This window comes from Nymphalis io, chromosome 16 (genome assembly GCF_905147045.1).
Source record: "Nymphalis io chromosome 16, ilAglIoxx1.1, whole genome shotgun sequence".
Classification (NCBI taxonomy): domain Eukaryota; kingdom Metazoa; phylum Arthropoda; class Insecta; order Lepidoptera; family Nymphalidae; genus Nymphalis; species Nymphalis io.
In genome coordinates this window covers 8,230,882-8,247,215 of record NC_065903.1, presented here as the reverse complement: position 1 = coordinate 8,247,215, position 16,334 = coordinate 8,230,882, and the positions used below count along the sequence as shown (strand labels likewise).

Genomic DNA, 16,334 nt, shown 5'->3' with positions numbered 1-16,334 from the left:
CAGGGAATAAAACAATTATAAACAGTTTCATATAATAATTTATAGTTATTATACAATAACAATGATTGTTTAACAAAATAGTATTTACTCAAATACAACAATCACAGCCAAGCTCCATACATATTAGAATTACTTAAATTGTATTTTATATTACAATTAGTATGTACAAAAGAATTGATGTGTGCTATGTGAAATAAATCATATTGAATATAACATAATTTAATAATCTGTCATGACTACTTGGAATCTTGAGGAAGAATTTTTACTATTTTTTTATGTTTAACTTGTGAAGTATAAACATCATATCCTAAAGAGATTGTACTATCATACAAAACTCTATATTTAGTGGGTAAGAAATAAAAGTTGATAATTTGTGCTGGCGGCCATACTAACCACTCCGCGTGGTACAATGTAACAAACTTGTCTCTGATTTCTTCTTTAAAATTACCCACGGGATCTTTTTCAAACAGCGCTAAACTACCGAAAAATGTTACAATCATAATCGGTGAAAATATTAATTGGTCAAGTAATAACTTCTTTGCTACCATGTCAAATGTTTTACCTATTATAAATTTGTCTAAAATTTTATACCAATTATGGCATAAAACACCTACTGCAGCACCAGAAAAAGCCATATGCATGGTTCTTTTAGCATTATATTTATCTTGTTCGTTAGTGTATATTTCATATGTTTGTTCCATGATATCACCTAAAGATGATAAAGTTATGGAAATGGTAACATTTGTGTATAGTAAATATTTGTCACTAAAAGCGATATTCACTACTTTTCTTGCACCAGTAGCAGCACCAATGTTTCGTAGATTACTTGCAATTCTTCGCCAAGTAAGGCCTAAAGCTTGCATTGTAAATTTAATCTGGAAAGAAATTAAAACAATACAATCAATAACTTAATACATTAAATGGGCTATATACTCAATCATATATCACTTTAATCATTCACTACAAACATAAAAAAGAATAAAAATAGCAATATAATTATAAATAGGAATTAAAAATAATACCTATTTATTTTCTGTAATAATGATTACCAACAAAAATATGTTTTTTAAAATGTCTAGAATTTTATTTCAGCACTAGAAATTTAAAACTAATTAATAATCTTCAAATAATATAAAGTAAAATATTAGACCCAAAAACTATTGTATACACTGTATTGATTGTGTTTCTAAAATACTTAGAACAATGACAATAAAATAGAAATAATTATACACTAACCAGTGCCAAGTGGCATATCTATTATCTTAAATTACTTTTAAATAACTCATGATTTTATATTTTATTAAAACTTTCTAAAAATATATTGACAATTTTTTTTAAGTATCTTGTTTCTGCTGTATTGATTGAATGATTTTATATATATAATTTAAAATATTAAATATATAAATTTCCACTTAAATTATTTAAAACTAAAATTATTTTTATCTATTTTTGGCCTTGGCGATGCTATCGATGGCTCGACCTATCGTTTTAAGCAATCTACGCATTACAGTATTTCGTTTTTATTTGTTTTTATCAAACTTATCATGTGACTACGTTTCTAAAAACATAAATTTATATTTATACTATTGTGTAAGACCATTTTAAAATGAAGAATTATAATTTTATACTCACATTTCCAATGAGATCTTTTGATAAAAATTTAATATCTACTTTTTTAGACACATTTACAACTTAAAAATACAAAATTAAGTAAAAAAATCCCAAAATCATTTTTTTTATTAATTTCATTTTTATAATATTCATATGTCTAACCTAAAAACTAAATATATGCATATGCATAAATGACTGAAAAGGACTGTCGGTGTTGAATGTCAAACTGACAGTATCAACTATCAAGTTGTCACCTGAATTATGATGACAGACTAAAGATAGAGAATACATCACGCATGAGGGATTTTAATTTTTATTTAATATGGATAACGTCAAAATTACATAGAGAATATTATTATTTTTTACATATTGTATATATTTACATTAAAGCCTTAAGAAAATACAAATAAAAATTAAAAAAAGTTACTACGACTAAGATGGCTTTAGAAGTTAAACTTTTAAGGCAATCTGTGAACCTTTGTTGACAGCTAATGCCAAGTTGTTATCTGTGAAAATTGAAATGTGAATGTTATTAATATTGACTATTGAGTACCTATATAATAGGTAGATACCTATACCTGTTGTTTGACAACTTTTTTACTTGTCTAAAATACATACTAAATATTGAATGAAATATTTAAAGTCAAAAGTACAATATATGTTTTTAAAAGTGATTGCACTTTCTTTAAGTTCTACAAAGAATAGCCATCAGCAATGACAGGTAAAGAGCAAACTCAACATAAAAGCTATCTTAATGGGTTATTAAATTGTACTAATATTTAGGTTATAATTAAAATATTAAATACTATATTATTATTTCCATTTATTGCAGACAAATTAACTCTAGATAAACATGCGATGAAAGATAAATCGACGGCTCATCTTCGTATATACGTTGGCGGACTTACCGATGATGCTAATGTCGACGAACTTTACAACCATTTTATCGAATACGGCCCAATAGATGGAATAATCATAAACAGAATTTTTGGATTTGTACAATTTCAACAAGAGTCAAGTGCGATTGAAGCTATAAACAAAGCTAATTTCAGTATCTTTCAAGGAAGAAAAATATCTGTCAGAGCTGCTCAACGGAATGGTCCTAAGTAAGATATATTATTGTTTACCAGTAAAGTATATTTTATATGCAAAATTAGAATATGATAACTCAGTAAATCTCAGATGTAAATATTTTATTAAACTTTTAATAAAAACTTTCGATTCCTGCAACAAAGTACCACAGTATAATGACATAGTATATCTAATAGCTTGTTTTTATTCATATTTATAGAAATTAACTGTTGATCTTTTTTGTCGTTTCTCACTAATGAGGATATTTATTTATCTAAAAACTTTTTGCCCACCACATTGTGTAGTATGACAAAAGGCAGACTTAATGCCTAAAGGCATTCTCTACCAGTCGACCTTTGGGCTAAGCGGAAATTCATAAAGGCGGTAATTAATAGTCGAAAATATGAACAATAATTACGTATATACATATATACACACATACACATATATACACATATACATACATACATTACATATATACATAATTACACACACACACACATATACACATATTACATATCAATAATAATGCATTATAGATGTCAAAGATGAAGAGAACTAGGAGCTTTCAGACAAGATATGCTCACGGAGACGAGACTTGAAAGTAGGTTTAGAGGTGGCTTTCCTTATATGCTCAGGTACTTTGTTCACAGTGACAGCTTGAACGGAGTAAGAATTAGAAACGAAACCAGAAGTGTGAATAGGAACAGAAAGAAGGTAAGAATCATTAGAGCGCAGCTGACGATTGTGATTATCGCATAAAAATTTGAACCTCCCTTTCAAATAATCAGGAGAGAGAGGGTCAAAAAAAATAGAGAAAAGAGAAGATAGTAATCGGAAGTTTCTACGTTGTCGAATAGTAAACCATTTTAATTTATCACGATACTGAGAAATATGATCAAACTTACGAAGACAGAAGATGAAGCGCAAAGAGTTATTTAAGAGACGGTCAAGTTTATTTAGATGAATATCGTTAAGGTCGGAATAATATACATCTGCATAATCAATTATGGGAAAGACCAAAGCCTGCACGAGTAATATCTTAGTCTTAATGGGAAGGAAATTTCGAAGTCTATTGAGGCACCTTAACGTGGCTGTGACTGAGCGGCTGATTTCAGAGATATGCACGGTACAGCTTAATGTGGAATCAATATAAAGACCAAGGTCTTTTACATGATAGCGGTAAGAAATATCGATGTCATTGAATAGAACGGGAGGCAAAGATCTTAAGCCCACATTAGTGACAAGGCGTGAGCCTAGATATATGAGATAATAACGAGTGCCTGACATTTAGTTGTATTGACATTTATTCCAAATTTTTAAGACCAAGTATACACTAGCTAGATTGTTATTAATAGTTTAGCAACAGCATCATGTATATCATCCAGTCTGGTTTGACAATAGAACTGCAAGTCATCGGCGTAAAAATGATAATAGCAGTTGATGTAAGTTGTAAGGAGATTAATTTTAACAGAGAGATAAAATACCACGCTGCGGCACGCCAGTTTGAAGAACTAACCAATTAGAGAGAGATTTATCCAATCTAACTGCTTGCTTGCGGCCGCGAAGATATGAGGAAAACCACTCCAAAACTAAAGGTAAAAATTTGAGATGCTGGAATATAGCAAGGACAATATCATGATCAACCATGTTAAAGGCGTTGGAGAAGTCGATTATGACTAAAATGGTGACCATTCTATTCTCCATACCATCCCGAACATCCTCCGTGACCTTTAGAAGAGCGGTAGTAGTGCTATGACCGGATCGAAAACCAGACTGAAATGGACTAAGAATATTGTTGCTATAAACAAAATCACTTGTTTATAAACCGAGAGTTCGAGAACTTTGGACAAGAAAGGAAGGGTAAAGATTGGTCTAAAATCAGTTAACTGGCTTGGGTTAGAAACTTTGGGAAAAGAAATGACAAAAGTCTTGCGCTAAATTACAGGAAACATCCCGGATGACATAGAAAAGTTGACAATGTGAGTGATAGCAAGCAGTACTATATTTAGAATAAAGATAATCATTGATCGATTGATGCCATCAAAACCAGTAGCATTGGACTTAATTGAAAATAAAATTTTATTAATTTCATCATCAGTTACTGGAGAAAAGGCAAAGTTATTACCAGAAACAGCAGCCATGGCTCTAATTTCAGAAATCGTCATTAATTTAATATCTGAGTTTAAAAGCGTAGTCGAGGGAAAATGTTTATTTAAATCATTGGGTGAAAGTGATGAGAGAACAATTTTTTCTTTACGCTTGTTAAGGCCCATGGTTTGAAGGAACTTTCATACAGTGGTCGTAGAAGCATTTGAGATATTACTGTGACAGTAGTGGCGCTTTGCTGTTCTCACCATTATATTACACCTGTAATTCCCAATTTTAAGCACTTCTGTCGTTTTTGTATCTCCGGAAAGCGCGATCACGACGTGTCATGGCTATACACACAATTTGTTATCCACGGTGCAGGTGGCCGACTTATCTTAACAGTTCTCAGTGTAGCATATTTATGGAACAGTGATAATATGGACGAGTTAAAATGGGAGACTTTATTATCAAGTGACGAAGAACTGTATACCAGGGATAAGTCTAGTAAGTTAGCGGCCCTTATGTTCGATTTTATGATATGACTTCATGTTCGATTTTAGCAAAATTGCGCATCCAAACAATTGAACAAACATTTTAGGGGGATTCAGTTTATATGCCAAATACAAGAGGTCATGTCGAGAAAAACCGGGAGCCAATAATTGACCGTATTTAAAAACATCATCTATAGAGGAAATGAAAGTTACGTCTAACCAAGAATCAGGCGCATCCGAATTATGATATGTAGGACTTGAAGAAAGAATGTACAGATCGATTGAATTTACAAAGTTGGAGAGTCGAAAAGAGCGAGCATTAGATTTTAAAAGGTCAGTGTTCAAATCTCCCATGATAATAATGTGCGAGTAATCCGAAGAGAGAGAGATTCAAGGACAGGTTCTAATAAATTAAAGTAATCGCAGGTTGGAGGGCAATAAATTACCCCAAGTACGGCTTTAACGCCCTTTAGTTGGACTTCAAGAAAAATGAATTCAGCAGTAAAACAGTAAGCTGAAGGAGAGGTACATAAGATGGTATAAGGTATCTCGCTATAAATAGCCACGCCTCCACCACCTTTACCTGTTCGGTCATTCCGTATCAGAACAAAACCAGGAAGGCTATAAAGGTTAGAACTGGGTGAAGGTTTAAGCCAACTTTCTGATACAAGAATGACATCTAAAGGAGCATATGAAAATGCGTCTAAGAAATCAGAATAATAGGAAGGTAAACTTTGAGTGTTTAAATGGCAAACATTAAGAGTGTGAAAACAATTGAGAAGGGAATTGCAAAGCAGAGAACCAAGCGTTTCAGGGACAAGGAAAGAGTCATAATCTTCACTAGAAGAGGAGCAGCTACTGCATGCAGAAAAAACATCATCATCATCATCATCATCAGACATAATGCACTAAATATGGCAATAATAATATATATATATATATATATAACAATATGTATAAAAATAAATATCAATATATTTAAGAATATATAACAAATATACAAAATTATACTTAAATTACGGATTACACTTTAAGGTTGTTTTCTAATATTAACTACAAAAAATTTCTGCTTGTCCCGCCAGCAGATGATAACAATATTTAGATGTATACACTAAACCACAATAGTAACAAAAACAAAAGAAACAAAAAGAGAAAAACAATCTAATATCGTTTGAATTACTTAAAAAAATAAAATAAAAAATAACTGTACTAAAACATAAAACACTAAAAAACACATTCAATTAGCAAAAACAAGATAGAATTAAAAAAAAAAAAAACTAAACAAAAAAGATTAAAAAAATTAATAAATTGTGCCGTACAAAAATAATATTGCTAACAATAAAGACACTACAAGAAGTAAGTATTATAATTCACAATAGTGTAAAAGTAATTAACGACTAAAAACATTCTGTGGCATAGATGTAGCTTCACTGATATAAGATGTCAATGTCAGTATGCCATAACCGGATTAATTAGGTATTATGGTATTGAAGTGAGTTTTAAATAATAATAACATAGAAGCCATCGATATAATCATAACTAAAATGATTTAGATACGTTACTAGAAACTTAAAAAAAAAGATATACGTAATCAAGAATTGTGTGTTAACTATAATCCTAGAAAACTGGCACATAATACAAATGATACAAAAGCCAAAAGATAACAATAACGAAATTGATATGGATGTATTACTAGAAATTTAAAAAAGATCATACATTTACAGAAGATGTGTGTTAACTATATACAAAAAAAAGCAACTAATAATACCAAAGCAAAAAAGATAACATTAACTAAATTGATATGAATATATTACTAAAAATTTCAAAAAAGATCATACATATACAGGAATTGTGTTAACAATAATTAAAGAAAGTAATGACACAATGAAATATAATAATAAAAAAACACATAAAAGTTTATAAAAAAAAGACAAATAAATCTAGTACCTTTCAACAAGATAAGAGATCAGATATATTATTTTTTAAGTCTGTCGCTCTCTTGGTCTTGCTTACTTCAGAGGAAGATGGGACAACTTTACTACTTGGAAGAGTTACCTCACTGGCTATATCAATAGACGCAGTTAAATTAGAGAGGTTCTCTTCAGTTTCTATACGATGTCTGGAACCATCAGGGAGCTTAACCATGACATTGCCTTCTAACGTCCAACAGTTTCTAATTTCAAGAGTTCTATGTGCATGGAGAAATAATGATTGGCACTGATGAGTCAAAAATGCAGAAACAACATAAGGAGAACCCTTCAGGCCTGCCTTCTTCTTCCACACAGTTACTTTCAGAGTCAAATAGCTGAATCTCACAAGAACGGGGCGAGATTTACCCTCAATTGCTTTTGCCTAGGCAGTGACAGACAATAATATTGTCAGCCGTTGCATCGTTTATGCCAAGCTTATTAATACAGATGCTAGAGATGGTGGTTGCAAGATCTTCCTTACCTTCTTCGGGTACTCCATTAAATAATAGATATTTCCTTCTGTGCCTCATCTCAACATTATCAACAACATGAGATATATCAGCTAACTGTTGCCGTAAAATGTTCAAGATTGCCCAAACTTGTTCCTTGAAACAATTCATCAAGAAGACTGCCAATCGAGACACTACTCACTGCTGATGACTTGAGCTGCTTCCAGTGCTTTTTGAGATTCAATTACAGTGTAATAGTTTGCCATATTTGTGAGAAAAGCTAAGACTTAGTGAAATGTAATTGACATTAAGTTGGCCAGCAGGACTGCGCAGTTATTGTGATTAAACTAGTGCTAAATGTGTTTATTCCGTAGAAATAACACTTGTATGTACAAAACACCTTTTAAAGTATTAAAACAGATACCCAAACTGGTAAAAACTTGAAGATAAAGTAATAAAACTAAATTTTTTTTCCTTAAAAAAGTGTTATGTTTTTCTTTGCCTACCGCCAAAAAAAAAAAAGGATAGTGACCATATATAATTTGTCTCCATTTGCTTCTGTCCTGCGCCAGTTCAATAGATTGTTTTAGAGTTTCTCCTGTTGTCTGTACAATACTTTTGCATCATCATGTTGGAATTCAATTTTGATATATATTTGATAAAAGTTTTTCTCATCATAGAATCTGAATTAATATTATAAATGTGAAAGTGAGTTTGTTACACTTTGCATACACATTGCCAGGAGTAGAGAAAAAAAAACATGGAGCCCCTACACCTGTTCCACCCCACAAATGCAGGCAAAGCTGTGGACAGAAACTAGTATAAATATAAACCATATTATTTATCATATTAATGTAGTTAATATTTATGTGTATATTTAAATTTTTCTGTTTTTGTTCATATAGGAGGGAATCTGATCTGGTGCCAATGCAATCAGATAAACTTTCGCCACTTCCATTAACTGAAAATATGCCTAAAGTTGGGGATGATAACACTGAAGATTCTTATGACAACTATGGAAACTATGCTGGTGAAAGTAAGAATCATTTAATATCTAAACACCAATTACTACAATTTTTTGAAAGTTTTTTCTAATCTTTGTTTTGTTTAATAATGAGCAATATTATTAATGATATTTTTAATGATAACAAGTGATGTCTGTTATAAAAAATACTAATTAATAGTTGTATTGCTTAAAATATAATCCAATTATCAATAAATGGATTTTTCCTTAAGATGTTTTTGTACAAAATATTACTATATTTGGAGTGACTAAAAATTATAACAGACAGTGTTTGAGTGTTAAGTATGCTGTAAAATATTCTAATGTTTATCTATTGAATTTTGTAATTGCAATATTTATGCATATAGAAAAGAAAATATAAAAATATTAAAACATCTTTCATATTTAAAGAAAATTAGAACTATAAAATTGAATTTTGTGAAGTACTATGGCTACTTATTACTACCTATCAGGGACATACCTATCAGGGACTATATCCTGTTAAAGCTTTCTGAAATATTAATCATATCACAGGACTAGTACTCTAATTTTAAAAGTTACTGATGTAAACAAAAAAGTAAAGCTACAGCCTGTAAATGTCCCATTGCTAGGCAAAGGCCTCTCTCCTTGGCAAAGTTGAAAGCTCATCCCCCTATGCTCCTCCAATTTGCATTGTATTGTAGCAAATTGGAATATACATGTGAAAAAATTTCATGGGACACATGCAGTTTTCCTTAACCATCAAGCATTACAAACACGATTTAATCACATGATAACCAAGCTACCCATGCTTCAATCTGAAATCATTAATTAACATTTACTATAGCTACAACATTTATTCTAGCCGCTAAGTCAAACTAACAATCATTTGAAATTGTAAAATTTGTATAAATAAACCTCTAATAACAATAATAATATATTTATTATTTTTCAGATTATAGAGAAGAAGAATTTGAAGAAGGTTACAATAAACAGAATTGGAATGAGCGAGAAGGGTCATCTCGTGGAGGTCCACGAGGTAGAGCTCGTGGACGCGGTGTTCCGCGCGGACGCGGCGTTCCATCGAACTTTAGAGAACGATCACCTGGTAGAGGTTTACCTATTTAACTATATTTTTTAAATTTATATTTAAGGCTTCAATGTATTAATAAATTGTTCTTAACTAATTAATTCTAAAACTAATAATTCCTATCACATATGCCTACAATCAATATATTTTATACACATATTGTTAAACTCATTGGTAAAGAATATTGCCCATGGAAAACATAATTTCATTTTTATATATGAAACAATGAATTAAACCTAATCAATTTTTATAAAAAATAACTTGAAATTTTTGTTATAAATTAAAATTTGTTTATGTTACTTATTGATAATAATTAAAAAACTTAAAACTATCACTGGTTCTAACAGTTTTGAGTTTAAAAACTCAAACTGTTGATTTTTATTTGTCAAGTGGAAGTTTTTGTTAAGTATTTGATTGACTTTTTGTAAGTTACAGGTAGTGAATGGCCTGAGAGAAATTATGATAGATACCCTCAGCCAGAGTATCCAAGGGCATTACCAGTACCAGAGAGGAATGACTGTGAAATTATAGTAGTCTCAAAAGCTCTAACGTAAGGGAATTATTATGATGACTAATAAAGAAACCTTATATTTAAAGTCGAAAAATTATTATGTATCAATTTTTATCAGTTCTATAATTCTAATTTAATTTGCAATAAAAAAACAAACTTGGAAGTCCCATAATCAAATACTTTTTTAAAAATTTAATCATCATTATTACAGGGAATATGCAGAGTATATTGAAGGGCGTCTAAAACGATTAGGTATAGTTGTAGATCTACTTTTTCCAATGGAAGATGTCCCCATCGGAAAAGTACTGGGGAACATTGCATCGCGAGGCTGTCTTTATGCTATATTGGTAATGCCCTTGAACTTGGAACATAGATCTTTGACACTAACAATCCTTCATGGCTTGCCACAAGGTAAGTGCATATCAAGTAATGCTTATAATTTTTGTTGCTTTTTATGGATTTTTACTGCTGTGTGCATTATCTATAAATATTGTCATTATTATATATTTTATTGGGTTTTTTATTCGTAGAACATCGCAATATGCCACTTGAAGACGCGCTGCAACTGCTATCACGGAACTTTCAAGAAGTACAACGAGGTGGACCTTCGGGAAGAGAAGCGGTGTACGCTCTGCTCGGACAATTGGCAGATGGAAGTAGCCTCACTGTGCTGCAATATGATAAAGTTATTGAATATCTGCAGGTAAGCAATTTTACTCAGTTGAAGGGCTTGGAACTGAAAAGCTCCACTGGTCGGGCCTCTAGATAATTTGTAGGCTTAGGCATAAATCCGGGGCTACTTATATGTACTTCCTGAAGTGCCAATATATGTGGGTGATATTCTTGGGGTAGGGACGTGGCCAAATTGCTTGTCTGTGTCTTACAAAATAAAAAGAAAGTAATTTTTAGTACTTATCTGTATAATAGGTTTATACTTTTTTTTTAAATATTGTCACATTTGAAATATACCTGAACAGTAAAAGTAAATGTCAGTCATTATTATAACCCTGGTTTTACATCAGTGTTACATTTTATAACTATTTTTATTATTACTTAAAATATTATATAAACACATTATTATCAATTCAAAGAGTATATGTATATAAATAAAATTATATAATAATTCACATTATTATATATGTAATATGAAAAACAGCAATCTGATTTTTTTTCTCTATGGTATCCGATTACATTTACATTTTTACATTCCGATTTGGGGGTAGCTTGTACATTTCATTTTATCTGTATAATTACGCGCTAAAGTGCTTGTATGTGCCTTCTTAAATAACGTATATTTTTATTTCTTAAAGGAACGGAGAGAGCAACAAGTCAAGATAGAATTAGGTGAGCCATTAACCACCACGACTACTAATAGTAAAACTCAAGTGGACTTACAGCAAAGAATATTGAGTATACTTAACGACAAAAAGTCTTTAAGTAAATCCGAATCTCCGCCTGTCGCAAGTCCGCCAGTGAGCAAGCAAGAATCACAAAACAAACTGTTAAATGATCCAACAGTCAGAAAAGCTTTAGATTCAATACTACAAAAATTTGTATAAATTATGTGCGTACTTATAATAATGTAATCGTAATATTATAGCAGTATTAGACATAAGATTTTTCATTAAATAAAAAGTAATGACAATTAAAGTTTGGGAGTTTTTTCCATTTAATAATAATTGAAATACAAGTGTTTTTTTTTTAAATATAGGCATAAAACTTTAACTAACTTTTTAAAACTTATAAGTAATGCTCAACAAATTGCAGATGGAGATAAATAACGAATTGCTTATTAAATAAAAAAATAAAAAACAAATTATATAGAAATGTTGTCTTGTCATTACTTTCGGTAGAATATAGAAATACTTTTTTTTAAATGCTTCTGCGTCTTTAACGGGAACTAGAATACCATTTCTTCTTACTATAGTTCACAATTATTAGAACAATATGCAATTTTAAGGAAATAAATAAAAAAAATCCTGTAACTTCGTATTATTTATGACGTTTGAAATAAAACACAATGTATTTGAATATATTTTTTATAAGTTCACATATAATCGGGGTGGTGTACGCCTTTAGAGCTAGCAGTTGATTTGTGATTCAAACAATAGTGTATTTTAGTATTAGATAAACGCCACAAATAATTTCATATACACACTATGAACTAATATTTGTTAGACTGCACGTATTGTTCCACAATTTAACTGCATTGGGTACATATTGTATAGACATAACAGTACAAGAACATTAAATTGCTTTTATTTTTACAAGTTTTTACTTTATCAAATTACAAATATTTTTCATGCATATTATCGATTTTCATTTGTATAAGAATTCTATATTACAAAATTGATTACTAAAAATCTATGATAATGAAACACCGCCAGCGGTTCTCTTGTATAAGCTTTTACAAGCAGATAAAAAAAATACTTTCGTGATATTAGAAACGCAATCACGTAAGGACGTTTCCTATCATGAAATTACGATGTCAAATAAATTGCAGTCAATGATATTAATTTGCATAGTTTATTTATTTAGAATAAAAACACCACATTGAGATCAAGGCCCTGTGTGTTTTAGGTCTTTCAATAGCATGTTTATTTATTTATATTCTAAGGATTATTTTCTATACAAGATATTACATAATAAACTAGGATAACTTTAGGAATATCCACAACTTACTCTATATAAACAAGTCCACATACGCACTTACTACTACAGCAACTAAATGCGTCACACACCAGTCGATCTCCATAAAGCTATGTTTGGAAGATTTGGTGTCAATTCGGAGTTCGAAAGGTGAGCGCCTTATTTACAAGAGATATCAGTCATGTATGACTACAAAAACCACCAATGTAGACAAATCAATAAAGTTCATTTTGCAGTAGTCAGATTACATTTAAGATGGTCTTTCGGGCGCATCTTCTTGTTTTGATGGGTCAAAACCTTCTTTTATATGTCCACCGGTACCTTTCGGATCTAAATCAGTAGCCCAACTGAAATGCATTAAAGCTAAATGAGAATTACCCAATTTATTATGAACTTTACCAAGTAAATAGTAAACTAATGATTCCCTCGGAGCAATATCTTTTAAATGATGCAAATCAGCCAAAGCATCTTGAGGTCTTCCAGCACGCAACAAAACTGAGGCTCTATGAAAGCGACATAAAGGATTCTCCGTGTCTAATGACACGGCTCTTTCAAGGGTTGCTATTGCACGATCCATTTTACCTAAAGCTGCTTGAGCTAAACCGAGTTGACAACGTAAAACACCTGAGTGGGGATGAATAGCTAAAGCTCGACGTATATGGACTTCTGATGCTTTCCAACGTTCTTGACGAGCATAAACTGTCGCTATACCGAACCACGCGACGTAATTACGTGGGTCAATACTAACTGCAGTTCGAAAACTAGAAAGTGCTTTATCAGTTTCTTCAGCCACAGCATATTCATGGCCTAACAGTGCATGTGCATAAGCAGCATCAGGGTCTATTTGGACAGCTCGTTTGAAAAATTTCAGAGCAGTTTCACGTTCTTTATGTAGAGAAAAGCAATTGCCTGCTGCTAACCAGGATATAGAGTCATTTCTATTAAGTTCTACCAGTTCTTGTGCTAATGCTGATAACTGTGCTTCACGCTGGAGATGCCAGAGACATGTACTGTAAATATCCATGCCTTCTGAACGATTTGGATATTGTTTTCTAATTTCAGAAAAAATTTTAGCTCCTGCCTCATATTGTGCTAATTCATAATGAGCTCGAGCTATCATAGTCTGCACCCATGGCGATGCTTGCTGTTTGGGTGGAATTTCTTGAAATAGTTTAATAGCATTTTTACAATCTAAAAATGACAGCGACTTATAAGCCTCTCCTAGCTCTTTTAGTAGGTGTAACAAGGCTACACCATTAGTGTTCTTTGGTGGTATCGTAGATGTAACTTCTATGCTTTTATTCCTTTCATTAGTGTCAGAGTTTGTTTTTATATTTTTGGCTGTACGCTGTTTATTTTTTCTTGAAGGGCTTTTAGGAGCTACAAATTTCCGACTAGGTGATTTATTATTTTCTTTAACTGAATAACTACTATTGTTATTACTAAACAACCGTGATGATCTTCGTGGAGCAGGGCCGAGTGTACATCTAGGTCCTGGACTAAACACTGCATCTTTCAGTTGACCAACATGTGCTCTTAAAGAGTTAACTATTTTCGGTAAAGCTTTCTGCTCATTTGAATCTGTTAAAGTTGGAGTATATAATACTGGAGATTCTTCCATAGGCAGCATACCAAATGATGGTGAGAAAGGTATTGGAGCCATACCACTAAATACACTATGCATGCGTTTAACAGGAGCTTGAATCTCTGGGGTGATACTCGTCGACATAGACATAGGAGTTCGAGTAGCAACATTACTTGGTGTTACATTAGCATTCATATTAGTGTTATTAGGAATGTTACTATTAACAAATGAAATGTTTTCAGAATTGCTGACTAGATTCACTAATGTTGAAACACCAAATGTAAATTCAGTGTTATTTATTTGGAATACAATATGGGGGTCTACTTTTTCCCCCATGTTGCATAGAAGTGCAAAAGATTTCCACATAAATGGATTTAAGGACAATGCTTTCCTAAGTGCCTCCGCAGCTTTACTTCTTCGCTCTGTGATGTTATAAATTTTTGCCAGAAGTTGTAATGCATACGGTGCTTGTTCCCCAAACTCAGAGGCTACAATATCTAAATTTGTTCCTAATGCAATTTCAGCATCTTTGTAACTGTAAAGTGAAAAGTAATTTTTTTATTATTGGTGAAGCAAATCAATATTTTCAAGAAAATACACTATGTTAATAAAGTTAATACTACGTCCATACTGCTATACTATCATAACGCAATGAAGGTATAAAAGAATTCTTTTTTTTTTTGTGATGTTGTGACCACATATACAATATACATATATAAATCAATCTTAATAAGAATATGTCATCTTGGTTTGCAGAAACAACAAACATTGACTATTTCTAAATAATGAGTAAACATTTTATTGATTTAGAAGATTAATCAATTACTTACGATTTGAGTTCAACTGAGCATTTTGCTAAAAGAAACCTTGCTTGTGGTAAAGTGAGTGGTATATTTTGTAATAAATGTTGGGTTTCATTAACACGTCCAGCTCTGTAGTAACAAGTTCCTAATAAAAATGCTGTCTCTTCGGAAGCCACTGAAATTATGTTACATATTTAATGGTCATGTCACACAAATTAAAATTTCATGTAAAGATAATTAATCAATAATAATTTGTTCAGTTAAGAGGGTATGACATATTTGAATAACTTGCAATCCTTACCTTCAGCATGTAATCTCTCTGCCAAGAAAATAGCATTGTCATATTCATAATTGTTGAGACAATCCCAAACAATAACCTGCAGAAATTCAAATAATTTAATAAATAGAATTACCTACAATGCCAATACCTTGACAGGTATTGGAAATATTTAAAAAAAACGTACCTGTATAGGTTCTTGGACAATCATTTTATTTTAATAGTGTACACTTTAAAGAAAGTAAATACTATAAAATATTTCACATATCTAGCCACAATCACTACACAGTCGCAAAGTAAAATAAAAACGTTTCTTTTACGACGGACATTTTCATTTCAGTTTGTTGATTGTCTATGGGCGGATGATTGTTGTTACGAAAGCGATGGTTCGCTCAATAAGTATAAAATCTGAATAAGTTACCATATAAACGAATATGGTAACGTTTTACCTCGATTTTATAATTTACTGGTTTTTACACATAAAATGTAAAAACTAAAGCCGTTTATATTTTAATTTTGTTTTAGCATATTTATTTAATACAATACACACGATCACAGACAAATTTTTTCAACAATATTTTTACAAAAAAATGTTTTTAAACTAAGTGAAGTACATAGTTTAAGTCAGTATTTAGTGTATAATCTATGGTTTAAGTGATTGATATATATAAAAAAAAATTTGATTGGAACCTCCATATAAATTATATATAAAATTATATTAATTAATATTTTTTTTTTGACAAAAATATTAGCT

At 31.2% G+C, this 16,334-nt stretch overlaps 3 protein-coding genes across 4 annotated transcripts; 1 reads left to right on the top strand and 2 right to left on the bottom strand.

Moving 5' to 3' along the window:
* Positions 1-15: 15 nt before the first annotated feature.
* Positions 16-1,830, bottom strand: LOC126774248 (mpv17-like protein 2). The gene is made up of 2 exons (XM_050495673.1): positions 1,633-1,830; positions 16-875 (listed from the first exon to the last, which is right to left on the bottom strand). Exon 2 carries the CDS (start codon positions 861-863, stop codon positions 237-239), a length of 627 nt encoding a protein of 208 aa, XP_050351630.1. The 5' UTR covers positions 864-875; positions 1,633-1,830; the 3' UTR covers positions 16-236.
* Positions 1,831-2,188: 358 nt separating this feature from the next.
* LOC126774208 (nuclear receptor coactivator 5) lies at positions 2,189-12,298 on the top strand. 2 transcript variants are annotated; one of them, XM_050495623.1, is made up of 8 exons: positions 2,189-2,332; positions 2,444-2,717; positions 8,589-8,719; positions 9,621-9,773; positions 10,191-10,305; positions 10,478-10,677; positions 10,797-10,969; positions 11,577-12,298. In XM_050495623.1, the coding sequence occupies exons 1-8, from the start codon at positions 2,326-2,328 to the stop codon at positions 11,823-11,825; spliced, it is 1,302 nt and encodes a 433-aa protein (XP_050351580.1). In that variant the 5' UTR covers positions 2,189-2,325; the 3' UTR covers positions 11,826-12,298. The 2 variants fall into 2 exon arrangements, with proteins under 2 accessions (XP_050351580.1, XP_050351579.1); XM_050495622.1 differs by having other exon boundaries at positions 9,621-9,779.
* LOC126774180 (cell division cycle protein 27 homolog) lies at positions 12,290-15,957 on the bottom strand. Its single transcript, XM_050495579.1, has 4 exons — positions 15,768-15,957; positions 15,605-15,680; positions 15,331-15,478; positions 12,290-15,035 (listed from the first exon to the last, which is right to left on the bottom strand). Exons 1-4 carry the CDS (start codon positions 15,789-15,791, stop codon positions 13,166-13,168), a joined length of 2,118 nt encoding a protein of 705 aa, XP_050351536.1. The 5' UTR covers positions 15,792-15,957; the 3' UTR covers positions 12,290-13,165.
* Between the last annotated feature and the right edge of the window lie 377 nt (positions 15,958-16,334).

What these genes read in the sequence shown, in the direction of transcription:
- LOC126774208 (XM_050495622.1), top strand. An exon ending in TGGAAACTATGCTGGTGAAA is followed by an intron (nt 8,720 to 9,620) that starts GTAAGAATCATT and finishes ATTATTTTTCAG; the next exon opens with ATTATAGAGAAGAAGAATTT. An exon ending in AAGTTATTGAATATCTGCAG is followed by an intron (nt 10,970 to 11,576) that starts GTAAGCAATTTT and finishes TATTTCTTAAAG; the next exon opens with GAACGGAGAGAGCAACAAGT.
- LOC126774248 (XM_050495673.1), bottom strand. Translation starts at nt 863, where the DNA reads ATGCAAGCTTTAGGCCTTACTTGGCGAAGAATTGCAAGTAATCTACGA.
- LOC126774180 (XM_050495579.1), bottom strand. Translation starts at nt 15,791, where the DNA reads ATGATTGTCCAAGAACCTATACAG. An exon ending in TTGTCCAAGAACCTATACAG is followed by an intron (nt 15,681 to 15,767) that starts GTACGTTTTTTT and finishes GAATTTCTGCAG; the next exon opens with GTTATTGTTTGGGATTGTCT. An exon ending in TGCTCAGTTGAACTCAAATC is followed by an intron (nt 15,036 to 15,330) that starts GTAAGTAATTGA and finishes TTCACTTTACAG; the next exon opens with TTACAAAGATGCTGAAATTG.